Source organism: Carettochelys insculpta, chromosome 7 (assembly GCF_033958435.1).
Source record: "Carettochelys insculpta isolate YL-2023 chromosome 7, ASM3395843v1, whole genome shotgun sequence".
In the NCBI taxonomy this organism is placed as follows: domain Eukaryota; kingdom Metazoa; phylum Chordata; order Testudines; family Carettochelyidae; genus Carettochelys; species Carettochelys insculpta.
This window is the reverse complement of record NC_134143.1, coordinates 43,010,396-43,035,319: the sequence shown is the minus strand read 5'-3', so window position 1 is coordinate 43,035,319 and position 24,924 is coordinate 43,010,396. Positions and strand designations below refer to the sequence as shown.

Sequence of the window (24,924 nt, the reverse complement as noted above, 5' to 3'; positions counted from 1 at the left end):
GTAGATCAAATGAACCAATTCCTCAGTCTGAACCAGAAGGGACCCTATTTTAGCCTGTAGCCAGTAGACTGACCTGTTATTTCACTAGTTTCAGCTGATATGTCAAATCTTACAAAATTGGTAATGTGATTTTGGCCACCCACCCACCTTGTTTTACTACTTGACAGTTTTATCCTTTTATGGTTGCAGTAATTTCCATATTTGAGTTACTCAGCACTTAGTCTGAGTAATGGTATGTACTGTTACACAGTCTGCAGCATCTGCTACAAGACATTTCTGGCAATAACCATATGTAGGTGTTTATCACTGTAATAGTACATTAACTTTTTGGATTGTGCAGTTCTTAAGTGTGGGCAGAACCTATTTAGTCCTATTTGTATCCTGCTTAGATTTTTATTTTTTTATTTTTTTTACTACTTCGGTTAATCTTAAAAAATGTTATTGTGGAGATGTCAGAAGCAGCTCTGTAGTGTAGGATATGTTGAAATTTGTGTTTTTTCAGAGGTCCTTTATTGTTCCAACTCCCATTTGCAACAATTTTTTTTTTTTTTTAAAGGAAGCTGTTTACTAGCTTTTGGAAGTTTTGTCATTGTCCTCAGATTTCTTTGCATTTTGTTAGCTCAGTGTTTCCCAAAAGTCGTTCCACAGAACTCCCATGGGACCATGAAGTGAAAATAAGGGTTCTGCAAGAAAATTCTATTACAATAATATTTTATGATTTTAAAAATAAGCATTTATTAATTTTATCAAAAACAATTTTCATTTGTTTGCCACAATGTGTCTGTGTGTAATGCCAGCTTAGCCAGAGAGTGGGGACCATGATCTCATTACTCAGCACTGTGCACAGTCAGTAGTGTGATTGCCTGTTATATACCATCATAAATCCCAGTGCTTATGCTATTAAATCCATTAAATTAAATGTGACTTTTGTTTTTAAATGTGTGCAATTAATGTTGATCTCATAACCTTGTTTAGCATTTGTTTATTATCCTTATTTGTGGTCTACTTTTTTAGCTCTATATAAGACTGTTATTAAGTGTTCCACAAAATTCTTTCAAGTTCAAAAGGGTTCCATGGCCAAATAAAATTGGGAATCACTGCTCTAGCTAAACAGCTGTATCCCTTATCCATGGGAACCCTCAATGCACCTGTGCCACTGTGGAAACTGATTCCTGGATGCTGCTGCCTGGTATGCTGCTTGATAAGCCTGTATGGTGGAATGCTTGGGCTTGTCTACACTACCTACTACTTCAAAGGGAGGAGGATGGTAAGTAGAGTATTGGGAGTTTATTAATGGAGTGCTGCAGTGCATATGCAGCACTTCATTAGGCAAATTCCCCCCCACGGCAACTCTGAAGTGTTAAACTTCAAAGTGCTAGCTCATGTCTAGCTGCGGCTAACCCTCTGGTACTTCGAAGTGCCTGGGCAACTTCGAAGTCCCTTTACTCCTCAAAGGGACTTCAAAGTATCCTGGGCACTCTGAAGTACTGGCAGGTGAGCCGTGTCTACGCGTGAGCCGGCACTTTGAAGTACTGGCAGGTGAGCCGCAGCTAGACATGAGCCAGCACTTTGAAGTTTAACGCTTCAGAGTTGCCACGGGAGGGAATTTGCTTGATGAAGTGCCGCATGTGCACCGCAGCACTCCATTAATAAACTCCCAACACCCTACTTACCGTCCTGCCTTCGAACTAGGGAGGCAGTGTGGATGCAGCCTTTGAGTGTTCAGTGGCTTCATTAAAAAGTGCCTAGGCTACACCTGTACAGCTGCAAGTCCTGCATTCCATTCCTCACATCAACTATTACTGCCTTTCCCCCATAGCTCTCCTAGTGCAACATGAAGCAATACCATGCAGGACTGAGGGAATTGATCAAGTTGTGTGGGGGACTAAGCTGACAGAGCAGGGGCTGATGGGTACTACATTCTGATGAGCTATAATGAGTTTGGTCGAGCTCTTTTCCACCCCACTTCTTTCCCATCACCTCATGCACAGCCCTCTCATGGCATAGTCTTTTGCGGCTCTGCTCACTCTTTACTGTTCTCTTGCATTGCGTCCATGCACTCATACCACCCCATATCGCACAGTTTTTTCCCCACACATCACTGGCTCCACTCTGCCATCCACCTTCACTGCCATGCCTCCCTGTATATAAACAGAGGTTTTATATTTAGATTTTTTGTTAAAAGCTATATACGATGAGAGTAGGTAAGCACAGTGATTTGAGGGAGACTAGGCTCGTGGTAGTGACTGGGGATCTAGATGGACACACCTACAGGTTGTGCCTCTAAAAACTGGGATTCTCTAGTCTGGCAACATCCATCTATGCTGTCAGAGTTAGAGACTGCACATTTTGTGTGGATGTGGTGATATATTTTGTGGGTTTCAAATGCCAGAGTTGAAGTGGAAAAGGTACAGCTGTGATTGTGAACTATAAAGATTGACCAAAGACTTAAGTGATTTCTTGGCCCCTATGAAAGTGCTGGCACTATGAGCACTTTTAAACTCTTTCCCTTCCCCCCACATCTGCCATGTGCAAGTAGATATCATTTACATCATTCTACATCTGACTTCTTAAAATGTCAGCATGATTTCTGTTTAGGTTTAACTTTAATTTTGAAATTCCTTTGGAGATGTATAGCCTCTATTTTGTTTTCAGTATCCCTTTTAAAGAATTGTAGCATTCAAGGAGGGTTATTCTTAAATTACTAGTTGATATAAGCTTTTTTAATATTGCCTGACCAATTGTCTCCCACTGTTAGTGTAAACTTCTAGTGCTGTTAACTTGATGGTAATGCAATTTGTTTTTTGCTCATATACAAGGTATGCATGTTGAAGTCTTGACTATTAATCAAAGTACATCGTTTGCGGTATTAATGTAAAAATATACTGAATTGGTTCATTTATTTTCTTAATAATGAATACAGCTGTAATGGAGCAACTAGATGTTGGTATTGTTCCATATATTGTCCTCCTTGTAGTCCCGGTTTTGGGTCGCATGAGTGATCAGACAGACAGTGTACGTTTCATGGCTACTCAGTGCTTTGCAACGCTAATTAGACTAATGCCCCTTGAGGTAAGTTTGAGGTATATTTGAATATGTGTGTGCTTTTTTTTTTTTTGTCCTCTTACTTTCTTATTCTTCACTAGCCACAGGAGCAAACTCAGCCCTCAGACATGTTTAGTTCTTGCAAAGTCAGTTGGAGAGGTACCTGTACGAGTACAGCTGAAATTAACCTCCTCCCCTCTCCTTACTAGCATTTTTCTAAATTTAGCTTACTCCAACATTGTGGTTCTCTCAAACTTTAATTCAGCTTTGATCACAGAGGCTTTTGTTAATTTGTGTAATGCCTCCTTATTAAGGAAAGATGATACAAGGTTTTTAGTTAACGTTTAAAGAGTACTTTGCTCTAACTTTCTTGTTGATGTGCAAGCGGTCAGGAGGAATACATAGCAAATTATTCAACTGAGTGAAAGAGGGTGGAAATGAGATACTAATCATGAGTATAAACAAAATTCTAGTAAAGGTTTATATGTTGTTCTTACACATCTCTGGCTGACCTCTCTGAAAATATGAATGCAGATAAAGTAAATATTAAATATAGTATGAACACTGAAGTAGAAATCAGATGATCTGATCTTGATTTTAATTACAATGACCCCAGTTAAATATCTTGTACTTTCTTTATTTCTTCTGTATATTTCCCCAGTGTTGTAGTTCAGAAAATAGTCTTTTTGAGTAACTTGCTTTTTCACCAGTAGATGGTAATAGAACATAATTTTCAAAATTCACTTACTTTAGATTTTCACCCATCATGTATGACTCAGTGAATTGCAGTGCTTTCAGTAAGACTGTCAGATTTTTATGTAACTTAATAGCTTAACTTTTTTCCTGTAGTTAGAACTAGGGCTGTCAAACTATTTTCAAAAAATCACAATTAATCACAAGATTAAAAATAGTTGTCAGTAATTACTGATTAACAGTAGAATAACAGTTTAAATTATAAAATGTTTTGGATGCTTTTTCGACATCTTCAGCTGTATGGATTTCAGTTAACATAGAAAACAAAGTGTGCGGAGCTAATGTTACATCGTTTGTTACAAATATTTGCACTGCAAAAAGGAATATTTTTTTCAATTCACCTCATACAAGTCCACACAGTCCTACTTCTTGTTCAGCCAATTATTAAGGCAAACAAGTTTGTTTACATTTGTGGGAGATAATGTTTCCTGCTTTTTATTTCAATATCACCTGAAAGGGAGAACAGGCAGTCACATGGCTCCATAGTAGCAAGCATTGCAAGGTATTTGTGTGCTATATACCCCGTAATCCTTGATATCCTTTGACTTGCAGGATCTAAAATTTTATATTGTTTTAGCTTTGAGTACAGTTACATTAAAAATAAAATAAAAATTATATATTTGTGAGTGCCTTCTCAGGATAAAAATAGCACTATACTACTTATAGGAGTTGAATTGCAATATTTCATACTAAAAATATAAAGTAAGCACTGTACAGTGTGTATTCTATATTAACTTAAATAAAAACCATTTAAAATACAGAAAAGTATCCAAAACATTTGATGATTTGCATTGGTATGCTGTTGTTTAATAGTGCAATTAAAATTGTGATTAAATAGGACTGTTATTATCAAATTAATTTTTCTAAACGAGGCTTTCTTAATGGTTGTGCTTATACTGAAATTAAGATCACAGAAGCTAACGAAGTTCAGCTTATTTTTATAAATGCCAAAACAAGTGAGTTTGGAAATGAACAAATGTACTAATGCTTTTTCCATTTTTGATTGATTTGAATTTTGAAAAGATAATTGAAAAGTTCTGTTACAAGTACGGTAAAGGTTTGCTCTTACATTTTGAATAGGATGGCTACTGCATGATTATGGATGGTTTACAAGAAGAATAACAATGCAGGCTATGACTTCTTCTGAATTGTCTCCAATGCTGTGACAAATTAAAGTTCATATAGGAGCTGTGACATACTCTCAGTGAAAACTTCTCTTATACTCGATTCTGTCATTGAAAAAAGACTTTAGATGCACCCCAACAATGATGTGTAGCCTAGCCCCAGATGCCTGCACAAAAAGTGTTCTGTATATGCCCAGACCTTGTAGATTGGACTGGTAGCCCTTATAACCATGCTTGAGGTTGGTGTGCTGTCTGACGAAGGCCAGGTCCTATAAGAACTCACTTGGCAGCTAGACCTGGAGAATGTATGGAAAAGTGTCTCCTTCTCATCCCTCTGCTCCACATTTAAAATTTTTTTTTTCATCACACACACTGCAGGTTAGGTAGCTACTCTTCTCCCATCCCACCCAGCCTGTCCCTTATAAGCTGTTGCAAGGAACCTGGTTCCTGGAGAATTTGAAGCTGCACGTCCAGGAACTCAGCATGATCTAACTACAAGTTGAAATGTCCTCATCTGTCAGCATCCCTGGTTTAGTAGGACTACCGATTTCACTGGACCAGAGAGTGTACAGACATTGCTCCAGCTGCACAGTTGTGGTGGAGCCCTGCTGGTGGCAGGAAGCCTCACTGAGAGCCCACTCTGAGGAGTCCCAGTGCAGACAGGGAGCCGGGTTCAGGAACCCCACTAAGCGGAGCCCAGTTGGGTTTGCAGAGTCCTGCCATGGGGAGCCAGTCAGGGAGCCCAGCTTGGTTTGGGGGAGCCCTGCAGTAGAGAGCTGACTGGAGAGTGTGGCTGGGGCCTGGATGCCTCTGGCAGCCCTGTGGGAGCCAGGAGAGCCCTGGAGCAGTGGAGAGCCATCTGGAGAACCCAGTTGGGGCATGGAGCTCTGCCATCATCTCTAACTGCCCCACAGCAGTTGGGAGCTCAGCCTGGGTGAGGGAGCCTCGCCAGTGGGGAGCCAGCTATGGAGCCCAGCCAGGGCATGGACTCTGCCAGCAGCCCCATGGTAGTGGGAAAACTGGCTGGAGCAAGTGGAGCCCTGTAGGCCCATGGTTGGGTGCCTGGTTAGGGAGCCTAGCTGGGGCATGAAGCCCTGCAGCTGAGAGTGCTGTGGGGAACCCTGGCCAGCAGCCTTGTATCAGGGAGCTAGAGTGGAACCCCCCCAGGCAGCCTGTGGGGGAGGGAGCTGATGGCAACCAGGAGGCCTGACCTCCTTTCGTCCAGCAAATCTCCTGGTGTCCCAAGGGTGCTGGATGAGGGAGGTACAACCTGTATTGTGCATGGTGTTCCTTCCTGCCCTGAGAGGCTTCACTGTGTTGATCTTGATGAGGATCACTCTTGCAGTATACTATAAACACACCCTAAGGTATTTGATCATCTGCTTTCTGCCAGGAGTTAGCACACACGTAACCCCACTGGCTCTGTAGCTTCCAGGCATCAACAAGTTGGACAGCTTTTTAAGGAAGAATGCAGTAACCAATCAAGAGTTGTCCCTGTGTCGACTTCTGTTGTAAAGCTGATATATTGCTGGTATGGGACTCTCACTATACATCTTTCTTCTTTGAATGCTTGCTACTGTTGATTCTGTGCTAAGTGTCCATACCCTCCCCTGCATATGTGCACGGCTGCCATAGATTTTCCCTCAGTGGTCTCCATATGGTTGGTCCTAGCCCTGGAGCCCCTAGCTCAGGCATCAGTGTAGGGGTGATGCCAGCCATGTACACTCTCTTTTCCTTCTTCCTACCTATGATGGTCGCTGGAACATATTTCAATTGCAAACTCCATAGTCCATTTGTGGACTTCCTTGGACTGATTCTTGTGTAATTAGTTTGTTAATGGTATTTTGTTTAATTAGAGGCCTGATCTAGGATGTCATTGCAGGGACAGGGCATACCCAGTCCCTGCATTTCAAACTCTGTGCCACTGGTCACAAGCCTGTACTAGTGAGCAACCAGCATATGAACTACCTGAAGTGTCTTGGGGAAGACCTATAAGCGGAGAGTGCAGAATTTGCAAGGTCTTCAGGCCTTGCACACTGAAAGACATGAACATTAGTTTGTTGTCTTCTTTTTAATGGAAGCTGGCCTTCATCCAGTCTTGTAGCCATGCGTCTCAGACTCTGCCCAGTGTGAAGTGCTACCCTGGCATCATGACTTTCCTGGCATGACCCTCATTTTCCCCCATGCTGAAGAAGAGACAAAACACAACATTCTGACAGGGGCTGCTCCCCAGCACTTTGGAGGGACAGGCAGGGAACTCCTGAAGAAGTGTGACCCATGCTAGGCCACTTATTGTTCCTGGAGCCATAGGCAGGGGTGACAGCCTCACCACCTAGAGTTGTTGCCCTGTTCAAGATCCACAGCTGACTTCTGAGAGCAGTTAGGGATCCCACTATTTCTGAGTCCCCTTGGTGCCAGAGGCTGTTCAGGTGACGAAGTACCTGATGTTGTTCCCAGCTCTGCCTATGCCAAGAGACCCTTACTGGGCTCCCACAAAACCATTAAAGGTGATTTTTCCCCTCAAGAGGAAGAACGTGCAGGGGCCGCTTCAATGGTCCTTATCTTGATACATGTTACAGTTGCATCGCTGGTTGCCAGCTTATTAGTACTACACTGGTCATTGACTTACCAATCAGTCTTATAGTGCTATAGGTTAGTGCCAATGCCCATCTTTTTCACCAAGTCAGTAGCTCCATGCCATCAGTCTCCATCGTGGCACCACTTGCCAGTCCCTTATCACAGCAGTCAGTAGCAGTGGAACCCTTAAGGTCACCTAAGGAGAGACCCTCGTGAGATGTGGAATGAAGCTGTCCTTCCATTACAGCACCAGTATCAGATGTGCATGCCATACTTTGTTTCAGGCCCATTGACCCAGTGGCCAGCCTCTGAGTGGCCAGCAAGTTGTCTGCATTGGAATCTCTGGAGGCTTCCATTTATTCTAGGATCGTAGTCCCAACTAGCATTTTTGGAGGTTTCCAAGAGGCAGATCCCAACATCGACCTGGCTGCCACTAGGCTGCCCTGACACTTGCCTCCTTGTAATACAACCCCAGTGGCTCTGGTGTCATCTCCCTCAGAACTGGAGGATCCAGCCCCTCCTGCAGTGATGCTGCTAGATCGTATAGATACATTCACTGATGTGGTTTAATATGCATAACTGCGTCTTAGATCACTGCAGATATGGATAGCATGGGGTAGGAAGCCTAACTCAGTGGGTTTAGTACTCCAGGGCCTCTGATCTCAAGAGTTTCAGAGGGGTAGCTGTGTTAGTCTGTATCTGCAAATGCAACCAGAAGTCCTGGAGCACCTTTATAGACTAACGGATACTTTGCAGCATAAGCGTTCATGGGCAAAGATCTGCTTCATCAGATGACATGTATCTGACAAAGCGGGTCTTTGCCCATGAAAGCTTATGCTGCAAAATATCTGTTAGTCTATAAGGTGTCCCAGGACTTCTGGTTGTTTTTGTGGTCTCAAGAGGACACATCCCTTCATGTAAATATCCAGGAGCTCAGGATGATACACTTTGCCTGTTAGGTATTCCCTCCCTGCTTATGAAAGAGATTGTAGAGGAACGGTGTGATCATTGGAGGAAGCCAGTCAAAACAAAAAATGTGGTTTTTCCCTGCCATGAGAATTCTCACCTGACATCTGATGCTCTGTAACTGCTACACCTTCCTTCCTTCCCCTCTAAATTCTCTGAGCAGGAGATAGTCTTGTCCTCCCTTTTAACATTTTTAACGCTTTGCCACTTGGCTGAAGTGTTTCAGGGTTTCTGTTCCATAAAGGTTGTTTTCATTAAAGTTAGTAGTAACTTTCTCTTGGCAGAGTTTTCTTTACCACTGTTCCTATTTGTCTGGTGCTACACTGTTGTTTGCTCTTTTTTTGCTCCAGATTGTCTTCTCTTTAGTTCTGTGGAGTACTGGTTATGGTAGTTTTTTTGTGATTTTTTGTATCCCAAGCCTTTAAAAAGGAAATGCAAATGAGATTCAGCCACCTATTGACATTTTCCAGCGCCCTGCTTGGTGTGTTCCTTCTCTTCCTCTGAACCATTTGCTAGTGAGACATTCACTATTAACCGTCATGCTGATAAATAGCTAATCTTTGTTTTAATTTCTTTGTTTTAAAATGTACCAACTTAGAGTATTGGTTGAAGGCACAGAAATTGGATAATCACTGGGTTCACCTTGAAGTAGGAATGTTATACTATCTGGAATAATTCAGTTGCATGACTGACTTTAAAAAAAAAAAAAGTGAAGTGGGAACTGTTCATTGGGAGAAATTTAATGGATATTCGGCACAGGAATGTAAGGTTAGACAATAGTATCAAGTGTATGTGTTAATATTAAATAGTCAGTGTAAAAGTTATCAATAAGTAAAACAATTCTTCATTACTAAATTTAAAAGTTTTTTGTTGATTCATGAGGACTTGTATCTGAGCCTTTAGACAATCACCAATTCCAATTAGAAAAAACTTTTGAAGAAACTGTCTGAACTGTGTTAATTCTATGGATGTGTGTCCTATGGTATTTGACTGAATATTCAACATACGTTATGATCATATTTGCCAATATAAAAAAAATAATCAGGTAATAAGAAATTTAAGCTACAGAATTTTCGTTCTAAAAATAGAGAAATGTGAGCACTCTTGCTATATAGTTTGTGCCTACATTATTTAGTTTGTTTTTTGCTGAAGTTTTACTTTGAAATGCTTGCTATTAGCAAAGCACAGCTGTGCTAAGTGGTGGAACTAGAATTAATAGCTAGCGCTTCTACAGAACACTAAGTTTTTATATTAAAACTTCATTTAAAAACAATATTTGTAATAGTATATACATTCAGACTAGAATGTTCCTCCTCCAAAGATTTTAGACAGACGCTTTCTTTTTAATTCATTTTCACTATGAAACTCAGGAAACTGAGATAGCTTTGTCTGTTCATCTGTTTTTAATGACTGTATGGCAAGCCATCATTCAGGGAAGAGAAGAGGGTGCTTAAACTCAGATTGGAGAGGAGGCTATGGACATTAATATGTTGGCTTAGATTGTGGATGTCAGCATCTGCTCTTGAACTCATCGGCTCCTATCTCAGCACTTAATTTCTTCTTTACTTTTTCAAATACAATATTTTAGAATAAATATTTATTTAAGAGTTTGATTTAATTTATTGTAGTTTCTGTGAACACTTACTGGTGCTGCATGGTGACACAAAATAATAGAACAATCAGGAAAAACTGGATTCTAGCAGAAACTTGAAAAAACTCCATGCCTTACTTGTAATGATGCAGCAGACCAAATAGACCCTCTCTTGGATTCTTTGTTCTGATCTCCATGTGGCCACTCACATTTGAGGGCTTCTGTGGCTAGCGGATCCAGGTTGCCTTCTGGATCTTTGCGTTCTTCCTGTTGTACCAAAGATTGACCCTCTGCCATCTTTGGGCACCAGTCTTCCCAGCACTGTTCCAGTTTGGGTTCATCTGTCCAGTGCACCAGTCATAGTGGCAGACCGTCTCATCCCCAATTTTCGGAACGCAAGGGTGTTTCTTGTCATGATATCTTGGAATGGCATGCTTCCCCATCCCAGGCGTGTCCCCACTATGCATGCTGGTCTTGTTCTTGTCCCTCTCAAACTCCTCCATGATCTTATTTTTTTCTTGCTGGCATTCAAGGTCCTCCTGTCAGTCCTGACTCACCAATACCTCTCACATTGTTCTTGATCCTGGTGGCAGTTCTCCCCAGGCCACTCAGCATCAGCTGGATCAGTTTCGCCCTGGCCCTCTCAGATTCACCCTACTTCTTCCAAGAGACTTCTGTCCTTTCCAGTCATTTGACTCCGGCAGATTCTCATATGCAAGAGTTGCAGGAGCCTCCCAGTAGCTACCCCAATAGCAGTTTTGCACACCATCTGTGTACCACCAGGCCTGGGGCTCTATGCCCTCCTCCTTACCCCTGATTTCTGCTGTACCCCACACACTGGAGGTAATTGTCTGTTGCCCTTCTTCTGATCCTAAGCCTGTCTCATCCCACCAACCTGAGCAGACCCAGCCAGGGGAAGCCTCTGAAGTGGTCCCTCTGTCCCACTTCCTCCAGTTCATTGCCAGATGAAGCCATGGTGGGTACCTCTGTGTTGTGTTGTTGTGCCCCCTCCCCAGTGGGTTTTCAGGCTTTAAAGGACCTCCTTTGTAGGGTGGCTCACACTCTCAACTTCCCTACTGAGGAGGTTGCTGAGCAGGGCCAACCCATGGCTGACATTCTGGACCCAGAGAGTCCTTTTCGTGTGGCCGTCCCTACTAACAAAACCACTTTGGCATCTGTTAAGACAAGCTGGCAGACCCCCGCTTCCATCCACCAACTGCTACAGAGTGGAACTCAAGTACTTTATTCCTATCGTGGAGTATGAGATGCTTTTCACCCACCTTCCTCCAGCTCTCTGGTGATGAAGACCCTTAATGAAAAGGAGAGGCAGGGCTGCCAAGCTCTAGCTCCTAAATCTGAGGACACTAAAACACCTAGATTTGTTTAGCAGGAAGGTCTAGTTCACTGGGGGAGGACTGCTTCTTAGGGTGGCTGACTGGCTGGCCATCCTGAGTTGCTGTGATTAGGATTCGCCTGAGGAGTTTGTGCTCTTCCAGGATAGTAAAGTGGTGTCACGTACATGCCTTCAGGCCTCCTTGGACATAGAGGATGATGCTACTGCAGTGCTCACCTTGGGCATTGCCATGCACTGAGGTGCTTGGCTTCAGTCCTCTCCCCCTGACCCCCTTCACCTCAAGGTCCAGCAAACTATCCAGGACCTTTCATTCGACGGGCTTGATTAGTTTGGTCAGCAAACTAATTCTCATCTTTGTAATCTAAAGGATTTGCATAATACTGTGAAATCCTCGGGCATGCATACTCCTATTACACAGTGAAAGCCCTTCAAGCCCCAGCTTCCTCAGCGGTTCTTCCCACCTAGGTCCCATCCCAACTACTCTTGTCAGAGGCCTATGCAGTTCTATAACCAGTCTGTTCATGTAATTCCCTGTTTTCTGTCCAGTTAAATATATGCCTCTTTCTCACGCTTACATTGTCAAGTACAGTGGTTCTCAGCTAGGAATGTGTTTACCCTATGGATATGCAGAAGTACAATATGTTATAATTATTTGATAAAGATGAGGGGGGAAAAAAGCAATTTTTCAGTAATGTGCTGTGGCACTTTTTTGTATTTGTTGTCATTATAAGATCTTTAAGTGAGGTGAAACTTGAGGTATGCAAGAAAAATCAGACTCGTAAAAGTTGTACAGTACTCTGCAAAGGTTGAGAACCACAGAGAAAGAAGGCTCTCTGAAATCTGCTTTAGAAGATGTGCCTACCACACAAGGGCGAGGTTGTTCTTCATACTCTAGTCATTTTTCTGTTATAAGTTACAGGCGATTGCTGTGTAGAAATATTGCCAGTACCTTCTCTCTTGCTTCTGGGCCTCCTCTATTTCAGTCAGCCATAATGCCAACCAACTGGGGGCACTAGGGAGAGGGAAACATGCGAAATGATTTTTAAGAGGAATTTGGGGAACATGTCAGTGATTAGCAAGGGCCGTGTTCTGCATTTTTGTGTGTGTTTGTAAATTGAAATATTAGAACAGTGTTTGAAAGATGGAGGAATCCTTTGGGCTCAGAAAATAACTCCACTCTTTATTCCTTTCAAACAACATTTTTATAATGTAAGAGAATGTAGGCATTGTCTAGGCTCTTGGATTGTCTTCAGGCTTTTAGAACTTTTTCCAAAATGTGAGGCTCTCTGTTCAGTTTCAGAATGAATAAAAGACTTATGAACAATCATAAGATTTCTAATGTATATCGGCTTTTAATCCAGCAGAACGTGAACGCTTCTATTTTAAAGTGTTTGTGAGATTGTACAGTAAACCCTCAAGTTAAAGGGTGCGTTCCTGCAACTTTAGTACAAGGTAACTGTATTTTTTTAATCGTTGTTATTTCAGGCTGGCATACCAGATCCACCAAACATGTCTGAAGAATTAATCCTACTGAAAGCCAAAGAGCGCCATTTTCTGGAGCAATTGTTGGATGGAAAAAAATTGGAAAACTACAAAATTCCAGTCCCAATCAAAGCAGAACTCAGGAAATATCAGCAGGTAAAAACTTCTGCTTTTACTTTAGAAGAAAAGCATTATGACTTAACAGTAGTGCATAATTATAACAAATTCTTTACACTAGAACTCCAATAGTAATGCAACAGATTTTCAGGGTTAGTAATTTCCTGGAAAAAAAAACTAGTTAAGGACAAGGTACTAGTAAATACCAGTTTAAACCAATTTTAATTTGGAAAATGGGAAGAATAAAATTAGTATTTGAATAAACTAATGAAAATTATATAGCAACTTGATAGTTTTGCAATAATTTAATCTTATTTTAATTAAAGGAGATAAAACAAAACAGTGGCTTCTGCTTAAAGCTATATACTATTGCCGTGCCTACTTCAAACAAAATGCAAGTTCTGAATGTGGGAATTCCCCTTCTTTGTTTTGCAATGAAAATATGTTTCAGCAACAAAATTCCCAAATTCATAAATTTCGGTTTCTTTGGGGGTAAACTATCAAAGAAATTATCCGGTTACTTTCTTTTGAATTGTTTGGCTTGACTGAAACTGAACTCGGTGATTACGGTGACTTAAGTAAAATATTTCAGCATGATCAGAGATAGGATACTTGACCCAATAAATGGCTAATTTTGAGATAATGAAGATTGGCAAAGAGGCTTACATGTAGAAATTGCAAAGACAAAGTAGGTGCGTCTACACTTGCACACACTTTCGAAATTGAGGCCCCTTTCTAAATTAATTTCGAAAGAGGCTGCGGAGCATCTACACACTCAACAGCCTCTTTCGAAATTGTTTTTGGTGAAAACGGGTCCTAATTTCGAAATCGCTCTTCCCAGCCGGGATTGGGAAGAGCGGCCTCTTTCGAAATAAAACTTCAAAATAGGGCACGTGTAGACGCTCTGCGGCCTGCAATTTCGAAATTGCGGGTCTGCCATGGCGGCGGCTCCAGGGATCGCAGGAGACACGTTAGCAAGGACTGGCGGGGCTCTATGGTCCCTGGGCCAGCCCCTTAAAGCCTCAAGGCTCTGGAAACCCCATGCAGGAAGCTGAGAGCATGCCTAGGGCTCAACAAGCACAAGCTCAGCCCTGTACACGCTCCAGCAGCCAGACGGCCGTGCCACCCAGCCCATCATGGGATGGTGAGCCCCCCGCACGCTGGGGCACCCCAGGAGGTCCCCTGTTCCTCACCAGAGGGATCGCCGGAGGAGAGCCAGGGCTAGAGAAGGAGGGGCCCGTCCTGGACAGAGGCCAAGGCGAAAGACCTCCTCGGCCTCCGGGTGGAGGAGGAGGTGCTGCTCCACAGCCCAGGGAGGCCCCACAACGCAGCTGCCTTTGAGCAGCTGTCCCTGGGGCTGTGGAAGTGGGGACACCCCGAGTGCACGGCTGCTCAGGTCCGCTCCAAAGTTAAGGAGCTCAGGCAGGCCTACAACCGGGCCAAGGATGCCTGCAGCCAATCGGGGCCCGGGGCCAGCCCGAGGTGCCTACACTACCGGGCCCTGCAGCAGCTCCTCGGCCCAAAGGATGTCTCAGAGCCGTTGGTGCAGGGGGACACAGGCAACCCAGACCCCGACCAGGAGATAGACCCCCTGGAGCAGCCGGGACCCTCCAGCCAGACCATGCCTGTGGGGACCAGGAGCGACTCAGATGAGGGGAGTCCATTACTCATCACATTGATCTCCGAGACCTCCAGCCAGGTGCCCTCGAGGCCGGTGTCCCCGGACCTGTTCTCTGGAGGTCCAGGTAGGTGACAGGTGGATTGGGTGGCCTGGGTGGGGGGACCTATCCCACGGTACCCTGCCCCATCCCAGACCCAATCACGGCGCCATCCAGCACCTGCACCTATGGACAGCACCCTAGCCTGCCCAACCAGGGAGGGATGTGGGGGCCAGGCCGCAGCCAGCGATTGCCCCACAGGCGAGGTCCCGGCAGGCACATGGGAACCCCAAGCGGGGTCGGCAGGGGAGGTACCACCTCGGGGGATGGCCTGGGGATGGCGCAGGTGGAGACCCTGGTCCTGGGCAACAGCATTGATGGGTGGCCACTCTCCCCTTGTCTCCACAGCATCATCCTCTGTGGGCCGGACCACACCCGTGCCACCCTCAGACGGAGCCGGAGAGCCCTCCTCCCCATTGGCCCAGGTGCCGCCTGCCCAGACCTGGACGGCCCGACGCCCGCGGCGCTATGACCACCAGGAGGCGGCGGAGGCCTACACCGCAGCCATCCGGGAGCAGATCGCCGTGCTCCGGGAATGGCTGCTCATGGAGCGGGAGGGAGGTCTGGTCTGAGGCGGTCGCAGCCCTCTGACGGCTGGCCCCCAGCAGCCCCCCCGCTACCCCCGAACACATTGCCTTCATCCCACCCACCCTCAGCCCATCCGCCCATCTTGCCCTGGCCAGCTGGCTGGTCGCTAGTGCCAGCCAGGAGAGGGATCCCCGCCCCGTCTCACCCAGCCCACCCTGTTCTTCAGCCCCTGAACGACCGTACATCATCTTCGTCCTTCCAGCCCCCTCCCGGCCCCAACAGGGCCCCTGCGCCAGGGGCGGCAGGGACACCCATACCCACCGGGGATCTCGCCCCTCCACCCCTGTGGGGGACTAGGCCTGCCCATGCTGTGGCCCTGGCCATGGGGGCATGCCCCTGCCCCATTGTATATAGTTCTCCCCCCTGTTCCCCCCATATTTAGCCCCAGTAGGAAGACCCCACACCATTGTTTAACAGCCGTTTATTTACATAGTCAGTCCCCTGTTAATAAACCTTTTTGTGCAGCCCTGTGTCCCCTGTGTGTGGGGGGGGGGGGCCATGCTGCAGGGTAGTGTGAGCCATGTGCCAGGTGGAGGTCAGCGTGTCTCCTGCTCGAAGGCCTCCCGGAGGGCTTCTTGGACCCTAACCCCTTCACGCTGTGCCTGGCAGCACGGGGCTGTGGGCGGCTGCTCATAGCCAGGGCCACTGTCCGCAGCCCACCTGGGCATGTAGCGCTCCTGCTTGCCCTCCACCACATTGTGCAGCGCGCAACAGGCCGCAACCACCCCGGGATGTTGCGCAGGCTCACGTCCAGCCGCGCGTTGAGGCATCGGAAACGCCCCTTGAGGCGTGCAAAGGCCCGCTCAACAGTGTTGCGAGCCTGGTTCAAGCAGGTGTTTAAAAACGTCCTGGCTGGCAGTGGTGTGCCCAGTGTATGGGCGCATCAGCCACGGCTTTAATGGGTACGCCCCATTGGCCACTATACAGGGTGGCATTGTTGTGTCTCCCACGGGGAGCTCCCAGGCAGGGATGTAGGTGCCCTCCTCCATGTGCCGCCCCAGCCAGGAGTTGCAGAATACCCGCGCATCATGGGCTCAACCAGACCAGCCAACGCAGATGTCAGTAAACTGGCCCCAGGCATCTACCAGCACTCGGAGCACCACCGAATGGTACCCCTTGCGGTTTATATAGCATCCTGCACTATGGTGTGGGGCGCAGATGGCAATGTGCATGCCATCGAGAGCGCTGAAGCAGTTTGGGAATCCGAGAGCTGCGAATCCCGCCATGGCGTCATCAAAGTTGCCGAGGTGGACGACCCTCTGCAGGAGGAAGCAGTTGATGGCCTGGACCACCTGTAGGGCGGCACGGACATGTGGGCCTGCACATCGGGGGGGCCCCCGTTCCCCTGCCCCAGCAGGCCCCTCACCAGGAGGCCCCCACCCCTTCTTGGCGAGGGTGTGGGGCCCTTGTCTGACTTACCTCCAGGAGGACGGCTCCCACGGTGGCCTTACGCACCCCGAATTGGTGCCCTACTGACCGATGACTGTCCGGGGTGGCCAGCTTCCACAGGGCAATCCCCACACGCTTCTCGACTGGGAGCGCGGGCCGCATGCATGTGTCCATGTGCTGCAGGGCAGGTGAGACCAACTAACACAGCTCCATGAATGTGTGCCTCCTCATTCTAAAATTGGCGAGCCACCTTTCGTCATCCCACTGGCCCAGGACCAACCTCTCCCACCAGTCCCCACTGCTGGGGTGGCTCGAGAGGTGCTGTGGGGGACGGGGGATGGGGAGCGGTGGCTGCCCCCTTGTCAGGGTCTGCAGGACACGTATGGGTGGGAAGGTGGGCTCCAGGGCATCCACCAAGCCCAGGATGGCGATGATCGTCTGGGTCCCAGTGACAGTGCCAGCATCAGACTCTGACAGCTGCTGCTCCTCCATTCTCTTCTTGGTTCTGGGTGCACAGTCCACCCAGTGATGTGTACTGCTCTGCTGGGCTCTGTGTGCAGGGTGGATGTGTTTGGGAGGGGCCCCTTAGGGGTACTGCTGGCTGTGTGACCTGGAAGGGCTTGTCACCCATGTGACCCCGTGCGTGATGTTTCCTGGCTGCTTATTTCGAAATAGCCCATCTTCCAGTGTGGACGCTCTCTTTCGAAAAATGGAGGGTGTTTTTTCGAAATAGCGGATCGGTACAGCGATCCGTTTTGTGTGTGTAGCCGCATTATTTCGATTTTCTTTTTCGATGTTCCCCCTTTCGAAATTTCTTTGTTGTGTAGACACAGCCAGTGAGTTGGAAAGTGGACTGTGTAAGAAACCTTTTGTAAAATGCAGTGAAAGGAACACTAGGATTGCTGACTTTGGCTACACATATGCAAGTAATAAAATTCGAATGTAAGAGTGGAGGTAATGACAATACTGTATTCTCATTGCTAAGCACATCAAAAGAAAACCAGTTTGGCCAGATACAACAAAGACGAAGTATCCTATTTTTTTGACCAAAAATGGATGTGTTTTTAACAAAAACAACTTCATAACTGACATACAAGCTAGACTTGAAAACTGTAGATTTTGGAAGGAAAGATCTCAAAACATTCACTTGACAGGAGGTGAACTGCTAGATCTCGTTGCTGGTGACTTCAGGATAGAAGCATGCAACAAATTATGTAAAAAGAAGTGACATGAGTACAGAATGGCTATAGTAATATGCAAAATGACCCAGAGAGAATGGTGTGAGCTAGGAAAAACTGAGACTTGTGTTGGTGATTCATACTGGAAGTAATAATCATATCTTCATCTACATGATCACATCCGAGTCCCTGCCTTTTTGTTTATAAGTCAACAATATTATGCTCTGTGTTTTCAACAATTTAATATTTTCTTATTTTAGAGAGAGGCGCAAAAGCCAAACCTCCAAACCCCCCCAAAACATAAAGTACCTCTCTGTGTCTCTATCTTTAATAGTAGACGTAATTATTCAAAAGTCAAGAATGTATAGATTTATTTCAGGAAGTACTGCTAGGTATATTCATATGTGCTAACTAAGTGATACATAATAATCTTATTCTTAAGTAAAGAGATTAGTTTTGATAACCAAGTAACTCTTGCAGCTATTTCATTTGTCCCAGATATTTGCCTTTTATAAATCCTCCCTTCCCCCACCGGTTTGCCAGAGAGTTGCTTAGTAGTCATTGTGAGCTGCCCCCAATATTGCTGTATTAATATGTGGAAATACTATTGTGAATACCATGATTTCAGACCAAAAAAAAAAAAAATGGGGGGAGCACTACTTGCAGTCTTGTAAACAATCATAGGAGGCCTAGAAGTGAGCCTGAGTGCTCTGCAGTTTTTTTCTCTTTGGCCACCGCAAGCAGTGCTCCTGGGGCTGCCCGTAGTGCTCTGAACAACATGAATCTTTGAAGCACACTGGAGACTCTCATCCCCATGAACTAAGTGGCAATATTATAACTGTCAAATTCCCCAGCTCACGAAATCCAGGAAGGATAGTTAATAATAGTGAAAGCCGAGGACTACCTTCTGGCTCTCCCTCCTTGCAATTGCAATGTGAGGAAGGTGCGGAGGAGGAAGGTGGGACTGCACAGTTTAGGAGGGAGTGAGATAGCAGGTGTCCAGCGGACACATTGATGCAGTAGTGGTGAGGGGAAAAGGGACAGGCAAAGTCAGTGAATTGGGGTTTGCATTTGTGTGCCATATTCAGCTGTTGCGTGGTTCCCAGCTCCCTGCCACTGTTGGAACCAGAAAACTGAACAGTGCAGAAGTGCTGATCAGTTTCCAAGCTCTCGCAAGCGTAAAGTAGCCGGGAGCCAGACTACATCTCCCCACCACTCATGATTTCAACTGGTCTTATTGCAAGAAACACGAAGTCGAAATCATATAAGTCGGGGGTCTACTGTAGTTTGATTAAGCCAGCCAGGCATGAGGTTGACATTGCATGGTAAATGCATCACACAGGTATTTTGAAGGAAAGGTTAATCAAAACACCTGACTTTTTATGACCTTTTTGTCTCCTACATTTTCTCTTTTTAAAGGATGGTGTGAATTGGCTGGCATTTCTCAATAAGTACAAACTTCATGGAATTCTTTGCGATGATATGGGTTTAGGAAAAACACTGCAGTCCATTTGTATTCTTGCGGGAGATCATTGCCTCAGGTAAACTCTTGTTGTATCATGCGCTGTGAGGATTATTTTAAGATACTAAAAGTAACATTGTTTTTAATGTTTGATATCTAAAGGGCTCAAGAATATGCAAGAACTAAATTAGTAGACAGTGTTCCTCTTCCATCCTTGGTGGTTTGTCCTCCAACACTTACAGGTCATTGGGTGGATGAAGTGAGTAAATTTTGCTCCAAAGAATATCTCAATCCTTTGCACTATACTGGACCTCCCACTGAAAGAGCAAGGTAAGCACTACATTGCAGAAGAGTATTTTGACTTGAAATATGTTGTCTCTTTAAGATTTAATTTCAAAATTCTTTGTATATTGCTGAAAAAATAATTTAGTTCATTATTTGTAGCCAATAAATCTTAGAATATTTAAACTACTTTTGTGGGTGGAAATGAAAATTTGTTTATCTTTGCCCTGAATGCCATTTCTTTTTTTTCTTTTCTTTTAAAGATTACAACACCAGGTGAAAAGGCACAACCTCATAGTAGCTTCATATGATGTTGTGCGAAATGACATTGATTTCTTCAGGTAAGAACTAATATTTTGTGTTCTTGTTTTCTTGCTTTAATGATGTTTTTAAAATATTAAATAAAATTTGCCTTTTATTTCCTAGAAATATTAAGTTTAACTACTGCATTCTTGATGAAGGCCACGTAATCAAAAATGGAAAAACAAAATTGTCAAAAGCAGTAAAGCAGTTGACTGCCAATTATAGGATAATTCTTTCTGGGACGCCGATCCAGGTAATCGCTACACTGTCCATTTCAAGATGGTGGGAGTAAAAGAGACAAAGGAAGTTTATTTTAGAGTTACTTCATTGTCCTCATCTTGGTTGTCCTGTTCACTAAATATCTTACTATTTATGAAATGTCCACTATTGCTCTCCTGAGGTTCACTCTCACCATTTCTGATATGGGAAAACCCACAGTAATGGGGGGATCCTGTAGTATTCCCATTCTATTTTTCCCAAACTGTTTCAAATTAGGGGGGTTCACCTTTATGGAACCCAGGAGTTTCCATTCCAAGAGTGCATGGCCCACGATGATCATATCAACGCTAACATCCATTCATTTTGAGTCGTCTTCTGCTTTAAAACACCTCTCCCCTTGGAATGGCTGTCTCCCATAGGGTTGAGGCCACTAGAGTCCTAGTGTACTCCCATTCCTTCTGCTGCTGTCTAGAGGACACAGTTTGATTTGTGCTGGAGGTGTCAGGAAATCCAGTCATCAATTACAAAGTGCAAGTTCTGAACTCCCTTTGGTTCTGTCCAAGCACTGTGCCATTGTGGCTTCCCCTTACCTAATCCCTGATTTCATCCCCACCCAGCTGTCGATCTCTCAGACACATAAAATAGATAAACAATCATAACTGGTGTCAAGAGCTTCATTGGACTATATTAGAGGGTAAACATTTAGAAATAAGTAAGGAAATACTCCATAATATTGGAAACTGTGTGTCCATTTTGGAAATATTTTAATAAATGTTTCTTTTATCTTCAGAATAACGTTTTAGAGTTGTGGTCACTGTTTGACTTCCTTATGCCAGGATTTTTGGGTACAGAACGCCAGTTTGCAGCTCGTTATGGTAAACCAATATTGGCAAGTAGAGATGCTCGGAGTTCCAGTCGAGAACAAGAGGCAGGTAAGGCACAAGCTCCAATCTATTCCACTGCTTGTTTTTTCTGTAAGTCAGAATTGCTACTGAAAACGTCAAACACTTTAACATCGCAGTAAGACGTCTTTCTGCTTTTGACATTTGAAATAATTTGCTGCTTTGTTGTGACTTCTAAACTACTTTCTGTATCTGCTGTTTACACCTAGGAGTTCTTGCAATGGAAGCACTGCACCGTCAAGTATTGCCATTTCTTTTGAGAAGAATGAAAGAAGATGTGCTACAGGATCTTCCACCCAAAATTATTCAAGACTATTATTGTACTCTCAGTCCTCTGCAGGTAAGTTGAAAAAGAAAGATATGATCTCCTGTGAACTTGGCATTTGCTCAGCACTGTTGAGATTAGAAAGGAGCCATGATTCTGGGGTGACTGCAACCCCAACCCCCTTGTGAGCCTGGACATACTTTTAGACCACCCAGGTTTGAAAGTGTTTTTCTTATAAGGCTTAAAGTTAAAATCACCAGGGAGTATGTGTCTGGTATCGCTAATGTGAGTAGTTGTAGGAAATAATTTCCTGAAATGTTTTCTTTAGACAATATGCATGAATCTGTAAATTAACTTGAAATGTAAAATTTTCACGCTATTACACATTGTGTCATCGATATTATGTTGATGAGAATTATAACTTCTGTTTGTTGCATAATTAGGCAGTCTAGAATTTAAATTCTTTCATTCTTGTTCTACAATAAGCACGCACTCCTTTCACTTGGGGGGACTCTACAGGTTCAGCTTTATGAAGATTTTGCTAAGTCTCGTGCCAAATGTGATGTTGATGAAACTGTTTCATCTGCTTCCCTGAGTGAGGAAACTGAGAGGCCAAAGCTTAAAGCTACAGGACATGTGTTTCAGGTACAGATTTTTTTTAAATAATTTGTACTCTCTTGTTAAGGTATTTCTAGTAGATTATATTCCAAGAAATCCTACTTAGTCTTCCTGAATTCAGTTGAAAAGGGTAGTTTTGTAGACTGGGTGTTGAAATGTACTTTAAAGTAAACTCCGTTAAATCCTAAAACTTTTATAGTTGTTTAAGTGAAGCCATTTCCGTAGCTGTAATCAAATAGTCTGGAACATGGCATGAGGAGCTTTGATTAACTTACATTTTGATATGTTGTTTAGCTGTGAAATGTCTTGTTTAAAATATTGAAAATATAAGTTTGCTTTTATGTATTCTGCTGAATTAATCTATATTTAAGCATCTTCCTAAGCCAGCATTTTTATTCTAAAGTGTAAATGGATTAGTAAAATATTATTTTTACTAAAGAATTAATTTAAGTATCAGAAACTTTCCAGGTAAGAGGTCTCTGAGGGGTAGCCATGTTAGTCTCTCTCTCTACAAACAACACACAGTCATATAGCACAGGGGTAAGCAAACTTTCTACATTGTGCCCCTCTTTTTGGCCCTGCAGTTAGCCAGCCTCCCCCAGTCTGTGGGAGGGAGCACAGGAAGGGATTTGGGGACAGGGCTCAGGAAAGGGGCACTGCCACACAGGCAGTGGCCAGCTCTGCACACACTCAGCAGTTGCTCCTGCCACAGCCTTCACCACCTCCCCAGCCGTGCTGACACCATGAGGCCCCACTGCTTGACTCCGGGCCTCTGAATATTCCAGTTGGCCCAGTGGCACTGCTGCCACTCTTGTCAAGGGAACACCAAGGAGGAAACAGAGGGCTGAGGAGGCAGCAGAAGCTGCGAGGGAGGGGAAGTTGATTGCACTGCACCCCCTCTGGGAGGCAGGCCCCCCACTTTGTGTGCCCATGGCCAAGAAAATAATCACAGAAAATGTTTGTGAAGCAGTAGATTTTTGTGAGTAAATTTCCCTCTCTCACTGTATCCTCCTCTCCTTTTATACTAACTGCACATTGGCAGCAACTAAAATCCGTGAACACAGGGACAAGAGCTCTGGTTGTTGCCAGTCTTTGTGAGGCAGCTACACAAACACCAATGGCGCAAAGACAATGCACACAATGGGAGAAAGGATACCCACTATACAGGTGGAGGCAAATTCCTACCACCTTCCTTAGCCAGCTATTAAAATAAAAAATTCAATCTTTTTTTAAAGAGGCCTCCCTCCCCCTGTCTCCACCACTTGGTAGTACTTTTATCTTGTTTTTCAAGAGCCCCACACATGCTCCAGCATGGGGGGCGGGGTTGGAAGAAACATAAACAGCTAACTCCCTGCTCTTTAAAGAACCCAGCCACCCACCCTGCTTTTCCAGCCCTTCCTGGGCAGCCCTTTTAAAGGGAACAAAAGATCAAGATAATTGCATTTAGAAAAGTTGCGGGGGGGAACTGAACTCACTGGGGAAACTGAAACAAGGGGCTGTCACAGAAAAATCACCCATACGTTAACCCACTCGGGTAACTCTGCAAAAAGTGCCTCCCAGCAGACTTAGGTGACATGGCTGGGAGACCCAGACTGCGTAACTGGTAGGGGCAGGAGGGCTGGCAATGCAGGTCAGCTGAGCTTGGAGAAGGAGTGAGGAATCAGTAGACACCCCTTGCCAGGGATGGGGGGTAATTATTTTGGCCCTCTGCCTAGAGCGGAGACTGCAGGGCAGGAAGGCAGGCAGCTGACCAGAGAGAAGCTGTAGGAGTCAAAGAAGGCCCCCGAAAGGGGAAGCGGGGACCTGAAATGAAGCCAGCTCTCTGCCAGCAGAGACCAGGGAGGCAGGCAGTGAATGCTCCGCAGGGCAGGTGACTGTGAGAGGCAAACAAGATCCACACCGGGGGAAGGGGGAATTTATTGCTGTGCACCCCCCCCCTTTGAAATTTCATACCCCACATTTTGCACACCCCTGATTGTAAAACCTTTGCAGATTAATAAATTTATTAGGTAATGCGCTTTCATGGGTACGACCCACTTCCTCAGATTGGATCAGGTAATAATTTGCTTTCTCTGTTAGTGTCACTGCAAGCCTCAAACAGTATTGTTGTATCTATTTGTTCTATTTGAATAGAAAGGCTGGCAATGTGTTGTTTGGGAGGAATGAGCAGTTTTTCCTCATCAGACTGGAGTTGTGGATGACCACACACTTTCATAAATTTGGGTCCAAAGATAACATAAGGTGAACTGGTATGGCAATACTTCTCTGAAGGACCTCACACAGCTTCCAGGTTGCTCTCTTGTCATGTCAGAGTCACATGGCTATCTGATGGGGGGGGCTTCACATGCTGTCCCAGAACTGGAAACAAGATTGTTTTAAAACTTGCAGCAGGAAGTTTTCATCTGGAATTAAATTTATTCAAATTGAAATAGAAGTGTATGATATCAACATCTTTAAAAATCTGTTCTGTAGTCAAATTTTGGGAATTTGTTTAAAACTCTAAATATCGATTTTGTTAACCTTACTTTCCATAATGTTCAGTTGCTGCTACCCTCACTGCTGAACTTTTCTCTCAAAATTTAAAAGGCACTGCAATATTTACGAAAATTGTGTAACCATCCAGCGTTGGTGTTAACACCCCAGCATCCAGAATTCAAAAGAATTACTGAGCAGCTTGCGGCTCATAACTCATCACTTCGAGACATCCAGCATGCACCTAAACTGTCTGCTTTAAAACAAGTAGGTATACTTAAACCATATTATGTATACCAGAGTTCATAAGCACGTGTATTTGCTCTGGAATTAGAGATGATTGAATAACTGTTTTTAAGCTCTCAATTAGAAATTTAGTTTATTAACAAAATTAGTTAACCTGTCTTTGAGTGTCTGCCATTTTTCTGGTTTTACAAGTTTTATCTTTCTGGGGTGTTTTGCATTTGTTCAGTGTTAAATAATTTCTCTCAATCATTGGTGTACAAAAGAGTCACATAA

The 24,924-nt window shown here is 44.5% G+C and overlaps 1 protein-coding gene across 1 annotated transcript in view; it reads left to right on the top strand.

The window, feature by feature from the left end:
- The window catches only part of BTAF1 (B-TFIID TATA-box binding protein associated factor 1), a 104,141-nt gene that overhangs the window by 66,939 nt on the left and 12,278 nt on the right, over positions 1 to 24,924 (top strand). The window contains exons 25-34 of the mRNA XM_075000416.1: positions 2,924 to 3,072; positions 12,896 to 13,048; positions 19,302 to 19,423; positions 19,507 to 19,674; positions 19,890 to 19,967; positions 20,053 to 20,182; positions 20,939 to 21,080; positions 21,260 to 21,390; positions 21,835 to 21,960; positions 24,520 to 24,672. Of these exons, the coding sequence (XP_074856517.1) occupies positions 2,924 to 3,072; positions 12,896 to 13,048; positions 19,302 to 19,423; positions 19,507 to 19,674; positions 19,890 to 19,967; positions 20,053 to 20,182; positions 20,939 to 21,080; positions 21,260 to 21,390; positions 21,835 to 21,960; positions 24,520 to 24,672 (1,352 nt within the window). The remainder of the gene's footprint in view (positions 1 to 2,923; positions 3,073 to 12,895; positions 13,049 to 19,301; positions 19,424 to 19,506; positions 19,675 to 19,889; positions 19,968 to 20,052; positions 20,183 to 20,938; positions 21,081 to 21,259; positions 21,391 to 21,834; positions 21,961 to 24,519; positions 24,673 to 24,924) is intronic.